A 20,531-nucleotide genomic window follows, 5' to 3' on the forward strand; every position below is an offset into this window, starting at 1 on the left:
GTGCTCCTAATTTGTCTAGTTCTACTGCTCCATTGGGCTAGGACAGTTAGTGTTCTTCTCAGGAGTGTGAGAAGGGTTTTGCGTAGAGCGAGGGTTTTCATGTAGAGCGTTTGAGTTGTTTGTTGAGTTGAAAGGGCTTTTCAATGTTGAAGAGCCTCTTCTATTTATACGCAAAGCTTTCATGATAAACAAGTATGCCAAGGCAGAGTCCTAATGGGATTGTTTTGCTCAATATTTGCTTGAATATTCCCTTTATGCCTTCTTAGCCAAAAGTTCATCTCTATTTAGTCTTGGCTTCTCTAACTCTCATCAGAGCTCTAAACCTAGTCCCATGGTGAGATTCATTCATCTTTATATGGTCGCGTAGGCATTCAGATCCTTAGAATAATTCATATTTATCCATAGTTTATACTGATCTTTGCAATTCCAGTTTGTGCAGGACTCGACCAAGTCACCCCTATACTTAAATTTTTCATAGTCCTACCTCCATGAGGACTCGGTCGAACTGATCCTACTCGTGGCCTAAAATCCTAATAACTTCAAAGATTTTACTAGACTGAGAACCATGGTCCTTGGGTCAACTCATCTCAGCTCAAGTTGTTATTCAGGCCCAAACAGTAACTAACAACAAAAATTATCAGAAACGAAGAACATATATGGATATTGGGGAGCATCCTTGATGACATGAGGCAAGTCGAAGTTAAGGCCCTTAATTGAGGGGTACTTAGAGACAATCATGTGAATAACACTGTCGATGCCACCACCAACATCAATGACGGATGTGAGGCCCTCAAAGCCCTTGTAGGTCTCAAGAATTTTCTTCATGGCAATGCTAGAGTGGTCAGCCATTGCCCTGTTAAAAACCTTGTTGAATCTAGGGTCAGTGCCTTGGTACTCAAAAGTAGTCATTCCATAGGCCTTGTTGAATGCAATTCCTCCTTCAAGAACAACATCTTTCAAGTGGTACCTGCACAAGCCCAAAACAAGCATACATGCCACGAATACTGCTCTCTTAAGGTCCTTATTTTGAGGACATGTGCGGTTTTGTTCTCATATAAACTTTTAGATTAATCTTATGAGTAGGTTAAGCTAGCAACTTAAATAATTCCTATTACACTGAAACAAAATAATTTTGCAAACTGATTAAATTAAAAAAAAAAATTCGCGTGAAACCTTCATTCGTCTTTTCCAACCATCTATCTCCCCCACATCCCCTTCATTTCTCCATCTTTCTCTCGATCGTTCACTCCCCTTCTCTCCTCATGAGTTTTTTATTTTTTTTCTTTTCACATATGAAAAGGGAGAATGACCTGTTTCAAAATTTTCACCACCGACATAAAATTTAATGTAAAAAAAGGGTTCACACGTTTAAGAAGTAGGGGAACCCAATTTTGAGGTTTTGTAACTAACTGAGTTTCGATATTATTGATAAAAAATGGAATTGAATTGATGTGAACAATCATTAGGGTTTATACAATTGGATTGACTTATGGAAATTTGATGAGGAGATTAGATTTTCTAGATGGAAGAGATTCGACATGACATGAAACCGTCTTCTATCCTCTTTTTTTTTTTTTTTTTTTTTTTTTTTTTTTTTTTTGATCAGTTAGGATTTTGTTTCTCTGTGACAGAGATTATTTAAGTTGATAGCTTAATGTACTATTAGATTAATCTGATGGCTCATATTAAAAAGAAGAAAGTTACCTTTTCCACAGACACAGAGCATATAATACAAAAATATTATTATGTATTACTTCTGTTTTTTAAAGTGGAATGTTTTGAAAAACCATACACACGCCATCAATTTTATTAACTATAATCTTATTTGTTGAGAGTTGATTACTTAAGGAAAAAAATAGCATTTTTATCTTTGACTTTAGGTTATTAGTATCAGATTGTGAATTCAAACTCGAACACTATCCAATTGTGAAGTTACACACTAAAACAATCATCTATAGTGAGAAATTCAAACAAAGCTAAGGAAATTGAAGGAATGAGGTTTTTTCATCGATTCTTTAAGCATATTCACATAATAATTATCGTATTATACCCTAAAATTGAAACCGTAAAAGCTAATTCTTTACATGAATATCAACCATTTCCATAAATGAGATCAAAATGTAAATTAAATTGACCGTGAGCGAGTGAGATTTTCTCAAAACATAAGTTCTTTCAAAAAGAAAAAACATTGTGCTTGCAATGTAACTGTAAATTCAAAATTATTGGTTGATGCAGACCCTAAGTAATGGGATTTACAAAGTGTGTGGCATCGAGCCCTTACCCATATTGATAGAGTAAGGCTTTCAGTAGCTTCATTCTTCTGCCCTGAAGACGATGCTCTGATAAGCCCAGCAAAAACTCTCCCAGACACCTACACTGAGTATTATAAGAAGTTTTGGACTCGGGACTTCAAGAAAGGACATGGTTTGGACATTTCAAGACCCAGCAGCAGCACTAGCCTCATCATACATACATACATACATACATACATATATTTATAGGTTTATTTATTCAATAATATTATTTAGACGCAAAAGAGTAAACGTACTGACGTACTCTAAAATAGAGGAGGACTCTACAACTGTACCTGGATCATGTGTGTTTTAGATAATCTATAACAATTCGGCCAATTATGTGCGTCCAGATACCATTACTTGTTATTTATTTATTGCCTATCTGATTATGACTCCTTGTGGCAGGTAGGAAGGCTTCTGTAATTTGGTTTATTTAATATCTTGATCATAGGACCAGTTTGAATGAACATCACGAATAATAATTTCGCAGCAACATCATGAAAATAATATGAAGGTCATTTTATTATTCCTTTTTTGCCAACTTTTCTATTTTAGGAGAGCTTGTGTATGAGCGATCGTATGTCAAACTCTATTGACAGGTAAGCTTGGGTGATGAGAAATACATAAGGTCCTGATTTTGTGTTCGTGGCTGCACTTACACCGCATCAGTCTGTCGTACACCAGATTTTCTCATGTTTTAGACCCCATTGGACGGGTATGAATCCAAATTTATGACATACAAGCAACATAAAATCACTTTATTATTACTATTATTTTTTGTAACATATGAAAATCTACTTACGGTGAAAAATCCAGATGCGATCACCATATCAGAAAGCAAACAATATGGATGCACATGGCAGCATACCACTGGCACAGTTATACTCAATTCTTCTTAAGAAACTCAATGACATAGGTGTTGAAAGCGGAGCGGATGATGCGGAAGCCTTGGTATCCAGGCAAACTCCTCCGTGTAAGGTTGTGATGACAATGAATGATGTATTGGATTATTTATGTTGTAGGCCACTTGTTTATCGAGTTGTTAACAACTTAAGTAATCTAATAGTCCTAATGAAATAAGGATTATGGAGTCTTATCCTTTGCAATTGACCTAAAGAAATCTGATGGATTTCACTACAAAGATACAGTATCATGGTGGGACTTAAACACTTAAGTGATAGGGTTTGATTTTCACAACCAATAATAGGCCGGCTGTGATTAAACCCTAATGATATAAATACTATGGTTAAGTCCCTGCTTCCATACGCTTAATCTCTCAAATACGCTGAACCCTATTCATGTAGCAGAGAGATATTATTGAAGTACTGGAAGTAGAAGACAACCTGTGAACTCAAGCCACCATGTCTCCAATTGGTGCAGGTTAGTGTCATTCATCTTCTTCTTGTCATTATTGTTAGAATATATAGGATATGGAGAGTGTGGATCATGACACATGTAATCAACCAAATAGATAAGGCAGTTAGGAATGTGGCTGTTAAAATAATTAGTTAGGATTGTTGGTAAGTAATTGAGTTGGTTAAGGCAGTTAGCTATGTACTCATCTATATAGCAACTGTACTCTTTGTAACCGGTGATTAATCAAGAAACATTAGAACGACAATTCATTCTTTCTTTCTTTCTTTCTCTCTCTCCCTCTCTCTCTCGCTCTCTTTCTCTAAACCTTCTCTATTTCCTTCTTCTTCCTCATCTGTGATATCTCTGTTTTACTTTTTGCATATTACTTAACATGGTATCATCGTCTTGAAAGCCATTCGAGCTTTCTCGATCCTTGGTTTACTTCCGCTACGACCTCAACATACTGATTCTTCTTCTGTCTCTTGGAATTTCGGGCTCTTTCTTGCCCAATTCTTCGATTTGTTTTTGGGGAGTTCTGGCACGCCAAGTGTTTGCTTTTTTGTCTCACTCAAATTCTTTCACAATGATCACTGCGAATCAGTTGCAAATCTTACAATCACCGATTACCAACTTGATTTCATTAGTTTCTAATTCGGTTACTGTGAAGTTGGATGATTCCAACTATCTTCAATGGCAGTTTCAGTTACAATTGATGCTCGAAGGCTATGGAATTATGGGGTTCGTAGATGGCACAAACGTGTGTCCTCCTCAGTTTTCTTCATATGGGTCTCTTGATTCGGCACTAACTGGTGCGTCTTCAACCCCACAAGCTGAAGCTGATGAGTACAAGATTTGGAAGATGCATGACAAGGCTCTCATGCAACTTCTCACTGTAACTTTGTCTTCCTCTGCCATCTTTTGTGCCATAGGCAGTATCGGCTTAAGAGATCTTTGGGTTCGGCTTCAAGAACAGTTTTCAACTATTAGTCGTACTTCCATTTTCCAGATGAAAGTTGATCTTCAGAAAATCAAAAAAGGTTATGATTCTGTATTGATGTATCTTCAACGTATTAAAGCAGCACATGATTTTCTTGCAACTGCCGGAGTTGTCTTTGCCGATGAAGATATTATGATCTTGGCTCTCAATGGTCTTCATGCAGAATATAACACTTTCAGATGTGTTATTCGTGGAAGGGAAAGTGTTATATCTCTCAAGGAGTTATGTTCCCAGTTACTTGCAGAGGAGGCCACGGTTGAGAGCAATTTCTCAATGCCCTTTATGTCTGCTATGGTGGCCAAGAACAATGGTCAAGGATCACAAAGTTATTCTTTTGGGAACCCTTCTCCAAATGGTGTCCAAAACAATACTCAAACAGTCAACAATGGAGGCAATTCCGGATTTAATGAACATTCTGGTCAATCCAGTTTCTTCAATGGTGGCAGGTCAAAATTTAAAGGTAAGGGGAAGTTTAACAACAATCAAAGACAAAGGTATTATAATTCCAAGCCTGTGCATGATTTTGCTCCTGGAATTCTTGGGACTTCGTCCTCATTCAATAGTGGTGCATCTTCTTCAAATGTTATCTGTCAGATTTGCTCTAAACAAGGACATTTTGCTACAACTTGTAATTTTAGAAATGTTGAGCCTATTGAGCCCTGTCAAATATGTGATAGGAAAAATCATACTGCAAGAACTTGCTTATTTAGGAATCAATCTCCTAATCAAGTCCCACACATGACAGCCATGAATACCACATACTCACACTCTGTGCCATCCAATCATATGATGTCATCTACAATGTCTAACTCTGCACCTTTGTCTACCCCCACACAATATTCACCTGAAGTTTGGTTCACTGATTCTGGGGCCACAAACCACATGACTGCTGATATGAGGAATTTGAGCTTGGCATCACCATATCCAAATACTGAAATGGTCCAGATTACAAATGGGGAAGGTTTGCAAGTGTCTCACATAGACACCTCTCTCTTGAGGACCTTTGAAACTGAATTCAATTTTTTATGTGCCTAGATTGTCTCATAATCTTTTATCAGTGCATAGATTATGTTTAGACAACAATTGTTGGTTAATATTTGATGCTTTCTCTTTTTGGATCCAAGACAAGGCCACAACGAGAATTATATTCCAGGGAGTATGCAACAATGGACTCTATCTTATACCATCTTTTATACCACACCAGTCTGCTTCAACTTCAAAAATCATGGCCTGCTTGGGAAAACTAGTAAATTCAACTCTTTGGCACAACCGATTAGGTCATCTTTCCAACTCAGTTTCTTCTACAATGCTTAAGAAGTCTAGCATAGTTACTGTACATGATCCATTTTCTACAATGTGTCAAAGTTGTTTAGAGGGGAAATTCAGCAAGTTACCTTTTTAGTCTGTTCAAACTAGGTATGTGGTTCATTTTGAGGTGATACATAGTGATTTGTGAGGTCCAGCACCTTGTCAATCTTTAGATAGGTATAAATACTATGTTCTGTTCACAGATGAATGTACCAGATTTAGTTGGATTTTTCCCTTAATCAATAAATCAGACATTTTCTGTACATTTGTCTCTTTCTATCATTATGTTTGCACTCAATTTACAACCAAAATAAAAATTTTGCAAAGTGATGGAGGAGGAGAATTTATTAGTAAAAAATTTCAAACATTTCTCATTGAACATGGTGTTTTTCATCAGATTTCTTGTCCCTATACCCCTGAACAAAATGGGTTAGCAGAATGTAAACATAGGCATATTGTAGAAACTGCCCTTACATTGTTACAAATTGCTCATTTACCTTCATTCTTTTGGACTTATGCCTGTCATACAACAACCTGCTTAATCAATAGAATGCCAACTACTGTCCTTCATAACAAATCACCCTTTGAATTACTCTATGATGCTATCCCTGATCTGTCTCACTTAAGGGTATTCGGTTGTTCTTGTTATCCTCTCCTTAAACCATATAATACCTCAAAATTACAACCTAAAACCTCTCGATGCTTATTTTTGGGATATGCTCCTCACTACAAAGGGTACATCTGTTATCATCTGGAAACCAAAAAGTCCTACATTTCTAGACATGTCCTATTCAATGAACTCGAGTTTCCATTTCCATTACTACCTGTTTACCCTAAAGCTCAGATTCTTACTCCCGCTCCATTACTTGACAATGCACTACTACCAACTCCAAATCTTCAAAATGTTCTTGTTTCACCAGTTTCAAATTCTAGAGTGCATACTTTATCTACACCTAGAGATACTCCATCTACTAGATCTCAGTCACCTCAAATACATGCACATCCATCTCCAACACATAGTCAATCACCTCATATGCATACAGAGTCATGTCACAGATCTATTGAGTCCCCAGATGTATTGCGGACTTCTAGTTCTTATGATACTGATACCCCGACCACACCACAGTCCATTATTGTTGTTCCATCTCCATCTTCATCAACCCCTATGACACTTGAGTTCTGTCCTGAGACTCTCCAAGTAGTTCTTGAGATTCCACCAATGAATCTCCACCCCATGCAGACTCGATCCAAAAATGGTATTGTGAAGCATAAAAACTTGTATGCATCAGTTTGTGATTCTGGAGGGGTGGATCTTACTACCACAGAGACTGCAACATATAAGTCAGCTTTGAAAGAACCAGTGTGGAATGAGGCTATGAATGAAGAGATTACAACTTTACATCATCAAAGAACCTGGACTCTAGTGGATCTTCCACACAATAAGAACCTTGTCGGCTACAAATAGGTATTTAAAATCAAGAGGAATTCTGATGGGACAATAGCGAGGTACAAATCGAGACTTGTTGCAAAAGGGTTTAATCAGGAGCATGGACTCGACTATGGGGAAACATTTAGTCCAGTTGTTAAACCAACCACTGTCAGGTTAGTGTTAGCTTTGGCAGCTCATCATGATTGGCCTTTACATCAATTAGATGTAAAAAATGCCTTCCTTCATGGCATTTTACAAGAAGAAGTTTATATGTCCCAACCTCTGGGATTTGAAGACCATCATCATCCTCTTAAAGTCTGTAAATTACATAAGTCCCTCTATGGACTCAAGCAAGCCCCAAGGGCTTGGAATGACAGGTTCACAAGCTTTCTGCCCAAATTGGGGTTCCACAATACATATTCTGATTCATCGATCTTTGTCAAGAGTTCTGGTTCTTCACTTATGATTCTGTTGCTCTACGTAGATGACATCATAATCACTAGAAATGCCACTGAGATGATTGCACAGGTTATTGCAGATTTAACAAATGAATTTGATCTCAAAAATCTGGGGTCTCTTCATTATTTTCTTGGGATCCAAATTACAAACACAGATGAAAGGTTGTTTTTATCTCAAGAGAAGTATGTGAAAGAATTGTTGTAGAAAAATGAAATGTTCAATTCTAAACCATGTGCCATTCCTTGCTTACCGTATAACAGGTTATTGAAGGATGATGGGGAACCTTTTAATAATCCTAGTCTCTATAGAAGTATTGTTGGTGCCTTACAATACTTGGTTTTTACAAGGCCAGACATAGCCTTCTCATTCCACCAAGTTTGTCAGTTTATGCAGTCTTCAATGGCTTCTCATTATTTGGCTGTGAAGCGAATTTTGCGATATCTCAAAGGGACTATGACACATGGAATTCGATATACAAAAGGCAGTTTAACACTCCGATCTTTTAGTGATGCTGATTGGGCTGGAAACCCTAATGATAGGCGTTCTACAACATGTTTTGTTGTGTTTCTGGGTAACAATCCTATCTCTTGGGCTTTAAAGAAACAAAAAACAGTATCAAGATCATCAACTGAAGCTGAATATCGAGCTTTCTCATCCATTGCTGCTGAATTGGATTGGCTGCAACAATTGTTTCAGGTTCTGCAAGTTCAAATTCCTCACCCACTAGTTCTTTTTTGTGACAACCTTTCTGTAATCGCATTGTCCTTTAATCTAGTGCAACATCAGCGCACAAAACATATTGAAGTTTGTTGTACCATATATTGGGCCTCAGTATTTGGGCTTCATTACTTAGCCCATGATTCATGTAAGAGAGGAAGAAACCCTTATTCTATAAAAGGGCTCACTCGCACTCACTAGAGGAGGGAGGGAGACAACAAAGGGAAGCACAAAGGGCAGCACACAAAGAGCTCCCTTGCTTGTCCATTGTAATCCACACATTTACATAGTGAAACGGAATCGACACTAGTGTGGACGTAGCCTAACTTGGGTGAACCACGATACATCTTGTGTTGTTTGCTTTCCTGTCTCTATTCATTTACATACTTATCCACACTAATGACCAAAACAATCTAGCGAAGGTCATAAATTTCACACTTTCTGTTGTACTAAAGTCCTCGTTGATTTTGTGTATCAACATTTGGCACCATCTATTGGAATCACACTTATTCCTACTTTCTCCAGCTTTGTTAAGCTGGTTTCCACCATTCGCACACTTTCTTTCGACCAAGCACCCCTCTCCAACATGGGAGTGAAGGGAGCCACAACACGCAGAACAACACCTCCCTTGCACTTAGTGCGAAGCAACGAAAGAAGGAACGAAAGAGGTTTGCTCTTCAGGCTAAAGTCGATGAGCTAGAGGCTCAGAACAACAAGATAGCGATAAAGAATGAGATCCTCCAGGAGCAGTATGAGAAGCTCTTCGGAATGCTCCATGAAGCTAGGCATACTCAAACGCACGAACTCGTCGCCCTCGGGGAAGTCAACCACCACCTGGGTGCCCCCCCAACACGAGGGACCACCTGTCTTCAATATAGATATCCCTAATGGGGAGCGAGTTACTCATCAACGTGTTGATTAACATGAGACCTTTCTCAACCCAGCTGCTTCGACACGAAGCAGGAGAAGTAGAGGTAGACACCTTTTTGCAGAAGGAGTAGAATGATCAAAAGCTGTTTATCGCGACTGTCGGGACTTCCTGAGGCAACGTCGAGAGAACCCCATCCACATAAGCTTGAAGGTCAATGATCCAAGGGTTTCTGAAAGGTTCGGTCCTCTCCCATGCCCCAAGCTAATTGCCAATCTAGGGAATAAGCGACATGTCCTAGAGGAATATGAAGGTACGGAGGACTCGGGGGCGTTTCGACAGGCTCGCCCTAGAAGTTAGTACGGTGAGTCCAAAGAAAAATCCCATGCCCTTAACCAAGCTTTCCTACTTCCAAGAGGAGATGGAGACTTACGGAAGAATGATCCAGCAGTACCTGACTCCACTCAGGACCCCCTTGTCCTACAACTACTTGAGGAAGTAAACAAGTTGAAGGTCGAACGTTAGGCCGAAATACCTGACTGGAACCAACCTAGGCCTGGCCTTCTTACAAGGAGGATCCTCGACACCCCCTCCAAGCAAAGACAAAGCAGAAGCTTGTCTTATAGCTCTACACTAGAAGGGAGGACACGATTGAACACCTTAACCTCTTTGAGTCCACCATGGCATATTGGATGCACACCGATGAAGAACGATGTCTTCTCTTCCCCTCTACCTTCTCTGGCGGAGCTCTGATTTGGTATTGTCGTCTTCCACCTGAGACAGTAGACTCAGTTGAGGAACTGAGGAAACTGTTTATCTCTCAACACATCTTCCAGATAAATCGCTTGCATTCCGCAGATAACTTGTACACTATTCGCCAGAAGCTGGACGAGCCACTACGAAAGTATGCCGGTCGCTTCAGCCATAAGTATTCTCGCTGCGCTGAGGCAGATGACAAGACCGCCCTCAAAGCCTTCACGGCAGGCCTACGTGATTGTTTCTTCAAGTACATAATCAATGCCAACACTTGGAAGACTTACTCTGGGATGATGGCATAGGCTTACAACCACGCCTCCGCTGAAGCAAGGACATACCAAGGGAACCCACATATGGTTAACCCCTATCAACAGTTGGGAAGTGGAAGTCAATTTCTACCAAGTGAGGAGATCTTGGCCATTCAGACACCTATTGCATCATCTCCTGCCTCATTTAGCTACTCGCTAAGTCACCAAACGTTCACCAAACGTATTTGTCTCTTGGTACCGTTGACTATTATGATTATGGGGCCAAGCCTCACTTTTTCAAAGTGGAGGACTGGGTATTGAAGGAAATGCTATTATAAGAAGGCATACACATTACAAATGTTTTGACTCTCAACCACTTGAGATCTTTTGTCACACAAGCCATTCGGCAAATATTTAAAGAAGAGGGAATTCAGATAACTTGTTCTGAGTCTTTTGCATTCCTAGCACTAGAACACTTGGTCTACGCTGACCTACCCCTATACTCCAACTCAGAGCTTCAACATGCGTACTTTGACATAAAGTATGTGATACTAAGTGTTACAACCAACATGGTTCATCTATCGAAAGCATGGATCCCTTCATGCATAGTAAAACATTCATAAGCATCATTCATGTCAATCAACATAAACATCATACATTCCAACATGTTCATACATAAACATCATACATTCCAACACATCTATACATAAGCCAACTGTGCTTCGAAAGGGTTCAACATACTTTGTGTCATTCGACACTTGCTACAATGTGCCTCAACATCTCGCCCTTATTCTCACCAACCAAGTGATGAAATGTGAAGAAAGAACTCATCTTCATGCCACCAACGAGGTGATGAAATGTACAACCTGTACTCTCCTTCATGCCACCAACCAGGTGATAAAATGTACAACCTGTACTCTAATATCATTTGACAACTTGCCACTCATGCCACCAACCAGGTGAAGAAGGAACTTATTTTCATGCCACCAACAAGGTGATGAAATGCACAACCCGTACTCTAATATCATTTGGTAACTTGCCACTCATGCCATCAACCAAGTGAAGAAGAAACTCATCTTCGTGCCACCAACCAGGTGATAAAATGTAAAACCCGTACTCTAACATCGTTTGGCAACTTGCCACTCATGCCACCAACCAAGTGAAGAAGGAACTCATCTTCGTGCCACCAACCAGGTGATGAAATGTACAACCCTTACTCTAACATCATTTGGCAACTTGCCACTCATGCCACCAACCAGGTGAAGAAGGAACTCATCTTCGTGCCACCAACCAGGTGATGAAATGTGATGAAAGGTGATAAAGGAGCTCATATTCGTACCACTAACCAAGTGATGAAAGCAACTCACCATTCATTCCACCAACCAGAAGATGAGTGGTACAACTTGTACATGTGAACTCCTAGTATTCACAAATAATCAAAAACCCTCAAGCTTTACAACTCAACTAGGGGAGTACTTATGCCTAACAAGAGTTATAGTCACCAACAAAGTCTTATTGCAAGCCAACAACGGCTTCAGTGCATGGTATACGAAGATCAAGCTCTTCAACCCTCTTACATCTGCTTCAGACATTTCTCCTCTGTAACAATGCAAACACTACAGCTCGTAGAAAGCTTCATACACTCTTGATCAAGATTGTTCGAAGCAAATTCAATTTATATGGTTCATCCAAACCTTAACTACTACAAGGTGCGGCTTGCATCACAATCTCTTACTCAACAGTGTGGAAGCAAAATTTGTATATGTTGTCTCTCTTCCACAAAATTTGTATATGTTGTCTCTCCCACATTTTCAAATTTCTAATTTTCCCAAAAAAAAAAAAAAAAAAAAACACAAGGGAAATTGGGAAATTCACAACTTCAACAAATGGAGGGTAACTACAACTCTCAAAAGCTTCACCACAAGAGCTTTAACAAATGGAGGGCAACAACAAATGTCAAAAGCCTCACACACTCTTGATCAAGATAGTGTGATGCAAAATCAATTTATAGTGCCAACAAAAGCTTCAACAAGTGAAGGGCAACAACAATTCTCAAAAGCTTCACACACTCTTGATCAAGATAGTGTGATGCAAAATCAATTTATAGTGCCAACAAAAGCTTCAACAAGTGAAGGGCAACAACAATTCTCAAAAGCTTCACACACTCTTGATCAAGATAGTGTGAAGCAAAACCAACTTATGGTGCCAACAAAAGCTTCAACAAGTGAAGGGCAACGACAAATGTCAAAAGCCTCACACACTCTTGATCAAGATAGTGTGAAGCAAAATCAATTTATAGTGCCAACAAAAGCTTCAACAAATGAAAGGCAACAACAAATGCCAAAAGCCTCACACACTCTTGATCAAGATAGTGTGAAGCAAAACCAATTTATGGTGACTAACACAAAAGTTTCACCTACAAAGGTTCAACTCTCAACTACAAAGCTTCACCACAAGAGCTTCAACAAATGGAGGGCAACAACAAATGTCAAAAGCCTCACACACTCTTGATCAAGATAGTGTGAAGCAAAATCAATTTATGGTGCCAACAAAAGCTTCAACAAGTGAAGGGCAACAACAATTCTCAAAAGCTTCACACACTCTTGATCAAGATAGTGTGAAGCAAAACCAATATATAGTGCCAACAAAAGCTTCAACAAATGAAAGGCAACAACAAATGCCAAAAGCCTCACACACTCTTGATCAAGATAGTGTGAAGCAAAACCAATTTATGGTGACTAACACAAAAGCTTCAACAACAAAGCTTCAACATCAAACAAAGCTTCATCAATGGAGAGCAACTACAATTCTCAAAAGCTTCACACACTCTTGATCAAGATAGTGTGAAGCAAAATCAATTTATGGTGCCCAACAAAGCTTCAACACAAAAGCTTCAACATCAAGCAAAACTTCAACAACAAAGCTTCAACATCAAACAAAGCTTCATCAATGGAGAGCAACTACAATTCTCAAAAGCTTCACACACTCTTGATCAAGATAGTGTGAAACAAAATCAATTTATGGTGCCCAACAAAGCTTCAACACAAAAGCTTCACCTACAAAGTTTCAACACAAGAGCTTTACCTACAAAGTTTCAACACAAGAGCTTCACCTACAAAGCTTCAATACAAAAGCTTCACCTACAAAGCTTCAATACAAGAGCTTCACCTACAAAGCTTCAAAGCTTCAATACAAAAACTTCACCACCAAAGCTTCAACACAAGAGCTTCACCTACAAAGCTTCAATACAAAAGCTTCACCTACAAAGGTTCAACTCTCAACTACAAAGCTTCAACACAAAAGCTTCAACACCAAAGCTTCAACACAAAAGCTTCAACACCAAAACTTCACCTACAAAGGTTCAACTCTCAACTACAAAGCTTTAACATCAAACAAAGCTTCAACATCAAAACTTCACCTACAAAGGTTCAACTCTCAACTACAAAGCTTTAACATCAAACAAAGCTTCAACATCAAACAAAGCTTCATCAATGGAAAGCAACTATAATTCTCAAAAGCTTCACACACTCTTGATCAAGATAGTGTGAAGCAAAATCAATTTATGGTGCCCAACAAAGGTTCAACACAAAAGCTTCACCTACAAAGCTTCAACACAAAAGCTTCACCTACAAAGCTTCAACACAAAAGCTTCACCTACAAAGCTTCAACACCAAAGCTTCAACACAAAAGCTTTAACACCAAAACTTCACCTACAAAACTTCACCCAAAAAAAAAAAAAAAAAAAAAGAAAGAAAGAAATGAGCCTAGGCCTCCCTTTCTTTGGGCCTAACAACTTTCATACCAAATATATATATGAAGGAGGAGTTTTAGGCAATCACTTAGAAAAGAAAATGGTGAAGTTTTGTTTGGAAAATTGCCTACTAGCAAAACACCTCCCTCGACCGGAGACTTGGGGGACTCCTACCATATACCACTACACCTTGGTACTCATAAATTTTGCGACTACTCAGTGCCTTGGATTTTTCAAGTCCCCAACCGAGAAGTTTTCCTCACTTAAGAAATTAAGGGAACACTATTTCAACCTACAGGGTCCACCCACGAAGTTTCAACATGCAAACTTCAACAAAATAAAAAATCTAAGCTCGGCCTCATTGCTCTAATTGAAGAGATCAAGAAGCCTCAACAGCCTTTTGCTAACACCGTTGTCGAAGAACAAAGCTTCGCCATACCACATCTATTACTTTGTCAAACAGCAAAAGTATCCCATATCATCAGGATCGAACATACTCTAGGTTTGATGGACTTGTTTTGACCCTCAAATTCTAAAGTCGGCTCGCTCATTTGGAGGAAACCAGAAAACCCTCAAGCCCAGTTCAAAAATACACTTGTGGAAAGTCAAGTACAACAAAGCACGTGCCGATTCGTCCGTCTTCTCCAAAAACAAGAGTACCTCATATCATCTCTTCTCCCTGTTTCTTCTTTTTATCCTTGTTGTTGAATGAGAGATAGGGAGAATGAGTACAATCAGCCGGAACCCAAGATCAACCTACCGATCTGAGACTGATTGCTTGGAACCCTGATTGTTTACCTTGTCTGTCACCTCCTTCGGCAGATCTCCTCGCTTAGAGAATTGGGCGACTCCTACCATATGGTTTGTATCACACTTGACCAAACCCGAAACTACAAGAAAAGTACTTCCAAGAGAAGATGCCACATCTACTTACAGGACAGAAAAGGCAAGTGAAGGCGACACCACATTTCGGTACTTGAAAGTTTCGTGATTACGTAATGGCTTGGATCTTGCAAGTCCCCAACCGAGGAGCTTCCCTTACTCGGGAACTTAGGGGAGCACTGTTTGTACCATACTTAACCAATCCCGAAACTACTAAGCACCGGTCAACAGTATACCATTAAGGACCCACAAGACTTTTCCTCCAACCAGGAAGCCAATCATAACGCGACACGTGTCGGTATCAAAGACCAATCACAACACGACACGTGTCAATGTCATAACAAAGCTAAAAACTCTCTTCTATAAAAGGGGATTATTCTCCCACAATAATCCATAATGTCACTTGTACTAAACTATTCACTAGAACTCACTAAAAGAGAGCTTGAACCTATGTATTTGTGTAAACCCTTCATAACTAATGAGAACTCCTCTACTCCGTGGACGTAGCCAATCTGGGTGAACCACGTACATCTTATGTTATTTGCTTCCTTGTCTCTATTCATTTACATACTTATCCACACTAATGATCAGAGCAACCTAGCGAAGGTCATAAACTTGACACTTTCTGTTGTACCAAAGTCCTCGCCGATTTTGTGCATCAATATTTGGCGCCGTCTGTGGGAATCGACACGAAAAACTATGAACAATCCCAGAAATTCTGCTATCCGCAAGGCCCTGCTGCCCAGACCCTCAGAAGCTTGCAGATCACAAATGACACTCAAGTCAACCACACACAAAGGCCTTATATAACTCGCACCCTTCCTCTTTGTCGAGCCTCTACTTCTGCGACTTGCAAAAGCTTCAACAACAAATCTCCGACCGTCAGTTCCGGCGATATCACGACCTTGCCGCCACCACCAGTGGAATCAGCGGACTTAAACTGTCATCACCGCTCAACTCGAGAGACGCCGGCGTTGAAAACTAGCCGAAGGCATTTCTTTAAAACTGCTGCATATCACCTACTGCCCGGAAGAAACTGTAGACATCGAAATTTCAGTAAAACAAATGTTCACCAATGCATTAAAGTTTTGACGTGTCAAGGCATACATGGCATACGCCACGTGTTGTACAAATTGTACACATGACGTGTGACTCAACAAAATAGGAAGAAATACCCTTGAAGGATTAAACAAGTTTTTCTTCTCATTTTGGGCAATGACAAGGCAAGTACATTTCAATCCATTGAGGATCAAAACAAGTTTTCCTTCTCATGTTGGGCAATGACAAGGCAAGCACACTTCAATCCATTACGGATCAAAGCAAGTTTTTCTCATTTGGGCAATGACAAAGCATACACATTTCAAGTTTAAAATGGTGTTAAGTGGGAAATTAGGCCGTAAGTTAGACCACTTCAAGTTTAAAATGGTATTAAGTGGGAAATTAGGCCATAAGTTACACCACTTCAATTTCAATATTGCATTAAGTGGGAAAATTAGGCAATGGTGCTTGGAAAGGAAAAAAATATTTTGTGGTGGTGATTCATTCTCAAAGCCTATAAATAGGCTTCTCCATCAAGGTATCAAGCATCAAGGAATTCACAAATACATTTCTCTACTCCAAAATTAGAAGAGAATTCCCCAAATCCTTGAAGCTTTGAAACTCCAAAGCTTCCAACCATCCAAATTCCCAAGAATTTCGAAGAATCAAGAAAGCTCTCTTCGTTCTTCATTAAATCCTCTTTCAAGATCAAGCCCCGACGGCCCTTGAAGAAAGTGTTCATCGTTCATCCTAAGATCAAGCCCCAACGGCCCCTTGGATCAACAGCACAAACAAATCCACACATCTAATCGTTCTTCAAGACTAAGCCCAAAAGCCCTTGAAGAAATCCATACACCCATTCTTCAAGATTAAGCCCAACGCCCCTTGAAGATCCGTTCATCAACTGTTCATCCTTAGATCAAGCCCCGACGGCCCTTTAGATCAACAACTCATCCACAAACCTACACCCTACGAAGATAGAATCAGAGGACCAAATTTGAGAGAGATCGTAACCCCAAAATCATAAACACAAAAATATTATTTTGTACACGTTATTCTTGTTTCTTGTTTCAAGGAATCTTTCGTGTTCACAAATTTGGCACGCCCAGTGGGACATCTCTTCCTCTCATCTCTATCCTCAAATCATCGAAAAACGCAAATGGCATCAAGAAAGGATCAAGCTGTTCCTGCAATCAAAGAAAAGAACAAGAACATCATCGCCGCAAGTGGTGATATTTCGGGCATCATAACCCGAAGTAAGGCAAGAGCTCTTTTTGCCGCGGCTTCCGCCCCTGCATTAACTCTGTCAAAGGAACAAGAGCACCTGAGGTACGAGCCAGTGATCAACCTAGCCTTGCTAAGGGCATCAAGGGGAGAAAGCCCGAGGAAATACTCAGAGTCCCTACTTTTCGACGCTGATTCGAGCGGCAGTACAGCCATGCAAGTCATGACCACTGGAGCAACTTTAATCGAAGAGCAGCTAGCTCAGATGAATGAAGCAATCGCAAAGCTCACACGGACTGTGGAAGAGAAGGACTTGCAAATTGCCGCACTTGTCAACCAACTAGATGCGCTGCCCGACGTGAAAGTCGACCCAAATGTTGGCCTATTAAAGAAAGAAGTCGACGAAGAAGAGGAGCCATCAGCGGAGAAAGTTGAAGAGAAGCCGAAGCTAGACCAAGCAACGGCATTCATGGGATCTCTCTCTATCCAGCAGCTACAGGAGATGATCGCAAGCACTATCAAGACACAGTACGAAGGAAGCTCGCATGACTCCGTACTGTACTCAAAGCCTTACTCTAAGAAGATTGATGCTTTGAAGATGCCAAGGGGTTATCAGCCCCCAAAGTTCATGCAGTTCGATGGAAAAGGCAAATCGAAGCAACATGTCGCCCATTTCATTGAAACTTGCAACAATGCTGGGACAGAGGGAGACTACCTCGTCAAACAGTTCGTGCGTTCGCTGAAAAGTAACGCTTTTGACTGGTACACTGACCTCGAACCTGAGTCTATCAACAGTTGGGACCAGCTAGAAAGGGAATTCCTCAACCGTTTCTACAGCACTCGTCATACTGTAAGCATGCTAGAGCTGACCAGTACGAAACAGTGGAGAGATGAACCTGTCGTCGACTACATAAATAGATGGCGCTCCTTAAGTCTGGATTGCAAAGATCGGCTTTCTGAAACCTCTGCCATTGAGATGTGCGTTCAAGGCATGCACTGGGGGTTACATTACATCCTCCAAGGCATAAAACCAAGAACATTCGAAGAGCTAGCAACTCGTTCCTACGACATGGAGCTGAGTATCGCTAATCACGGGAAAAAGGAGCCGATTACTAACTTCAATAAGGATAAAGTATTCGCCCCAAATGTAGACAAGACCGGGAAGAAGCCCGCTAAGGAAGCTTTCACCGTCAACACTACCCCCATCAAGACCTCCTCAGCACCCATCAAGACCTCCTCAACGCCCTTCAAGATCTCCTCCAAGAAGAAAACGAAGGAGATAAAGACAAGTGAGCCTTCTCGCACCCAAGACAGATACAAGAGCACTTTGAGAGAGTTGGAACAAAAAACGTACCCTTTTCCTGACTCTGACATAGCTGCCATGTTAGATGACTTGCTGGAAAAAAAGGTGATTGAGCTACCCGAATGCAAGCGTCCTGAAGAAATGAATCGCACAAACGATCCTAGGTACTGCAAGTACCATCGTATCGTGAGCCATCCTGTTGGCAAGTGCTTCGTTCTTAAAGAACTCATCATGAAGCTAGCACAACAAGGGCAAATTGAGCTCGACCTTGAGGACACGGCCGCAACGCATACCACTACAATTGCGTTTGGATCGTTTAATCCTGTGCCTCTCCAAACGACACCTGACCGTTCCCGTGAATGCTCAAGATGCACGGCACCTCCTACACAACCATCACTGAAGAGAAGCGACCAAGATGCACATGCTGATGATGAAGAAGGATGGATATTGGTAACCTACAAAAAGACAAGGAAACCAAGACCACGAGTCATACAGCCAAAGGTGGAACAAAGAAGAAATCACCACGGCCGCAATAATGCGAAGCCTAAAAGAAACATAAAGCATAATAAGACAACATATGCTGGGGAACCTACGGAGCAGGAGCCACGCATTCCCGTTTCCTTGCGTGAATACTTCCCGAATGACTTTTTACAACAGTGCACTACTGTGGCCTGTCACATGGTTGAAGTAGAAATAGAAAAGCCCTCAAAAGGCAAAGCTATCGCCACTGAGGTAGAAAAGACCCTCACACCCGAAGAAGGTCTACCAACACACTTTAGCATCGAGGAAGCGCTACCATTGCCAAAAAGGATACGAAGAGCACTAGCAGCAGTCCTGGCAGGTCCCGGCGACCACGAAGTGCGAGAAAGTAACGACGAAGGCTCGAAGCTTCAGCCACATGAATGTGCCACATGTTGTGCCACCCATGACGCAATTAACTTCACTAACGAAGACCTACTGCTGGGATCAAAGCCTCACAACTGTCCTCTCTTCGTCTCAGGGTACGTAAGGGAATACAAAGTCAACCGCATGCTTGTGGATGGTGGGTCGGCCATAAACATCATGCCAAAATCAACAATGACCATAATCGGCATCAAGGTGAATGAATTATCCCTGAGCCGTCTGCTGATCCAGGGTTTTAACCAAGGAGGACAAAGGGCGATGGGCATGATCCGAGTAGAGATGACCATTGGTGAGCTCAAATCAAGCACGATATTCCACGTGATTGATGCAAGAACTTCCTACAACTTGCTCTTAGGAAGACCTTGGATCCACGCAAATGGGGTAGTGCCGTCCACCCTTCACCAATGCCTAAAATTTTACCGAGAAGGAGTGAAGGTGATTCAAGGTGACACCAAGCCATTCACCGAAGCCGAATCACACTTTGCAGATGCCAAGTTCTACATGGATGAAGAGATGGTACCCGAAGCCCTTCCGGAAGAGATCAAATCCACAGGCAGAGCAGCACCTAAAAAGCAGGAGTGGCAAGCCATGCCTAAAAAGCAAAAAGAGCAGGCCGTGCCATCTTCAAGCAAAGACGATGACGAGTTTGCTAAACCTGCAACAACCAAAGGGAGTAGGATGCCGTCAGAAGGACCAAACGCACCCATATTCCGGTATATCCCGATGTCAAGAAGAAAGAATGGTCAATCTCCATTCGAAACTGGAACAAGAAAAGCCGACACACAGTGGCACACGAATAATGTAAAGTTGCTCAAGACGAATGCAGTTTTGCCTCTGACACAGCTAGGGGGTGCTAAGGCCGCAAGACTACCACAAGGCTTCATAAAAGCTCTACCAAAGAAGGTGGAATCAAGCTTTCTTCCAACCTAGAGGACCGAGGAAGGTTTCGACCCAAACGCCTGCAAACTCATGTCAAAGGCCGGGTACGACTTTGCTTC

The 20,531-nt window shown here is 40.9% G+C and overlaps 1 protein-coding gene across 1 annotated transcript; it reads right to left on the reverse strand.

Moving 5' to 3' along the window:
• Nucleotides 1–621: 621 nt before the first annotated feature.
• LOC103951641 (caffeic acid 3-O-methyltransferase-like) lies at nt 622–2,988 on the reverse strand. The gene is made up of 2 exons (XM_048565759.1): nt 2,954–2,988; nt 622–967 (listed from the first exon to the last, which is right to left on the reverse strand). The coding sequence occupies exons 1-2, from the start codon at nt 2,986–2,988 to the stop codon at nt 622–624; spliced, it is 381 nt and encodes a 126-aa protein (XP_048421716.1).
• Nucleotides 2,989–20,531: the final 17,543 nt, after the last annotated feature.

This window comes from the organism of the source record quoted next, unplaced genomic scaffold (genome assembly GCF_019419815.1).
Source record: "Pyrus x bretschneideri cultivar Hongxiangsu unplaced genomic scaffold, Pyrus_bretschneideri_v1 Contig4, whole genome shotgun sequence".
Classification (NCBI taxonomy): domain Eukaryota; kingdom Viridiplantae; phylum Streptophyta; class Magnoliopsida; order Rosales; family Rosaceae; genus Pyrus; species Pyrus x bretschneideri.

Bases quoted from the DNA above. Each gene is read 5' to 3' on its own strand.
- LOC103951641 (XM_048565759.1), bottom strand. From the start codon at position 2,988: ATGAGAAAATCTGGTGTACGACAGACTGATGCGGT. The intron at 968-2,953 runs GTAAGTGCAGCC...GGGCTTGTGCAG, and splicing joins GTACGACAGACTGATGCGGT to GTACCACTTGAAAGATGTTG.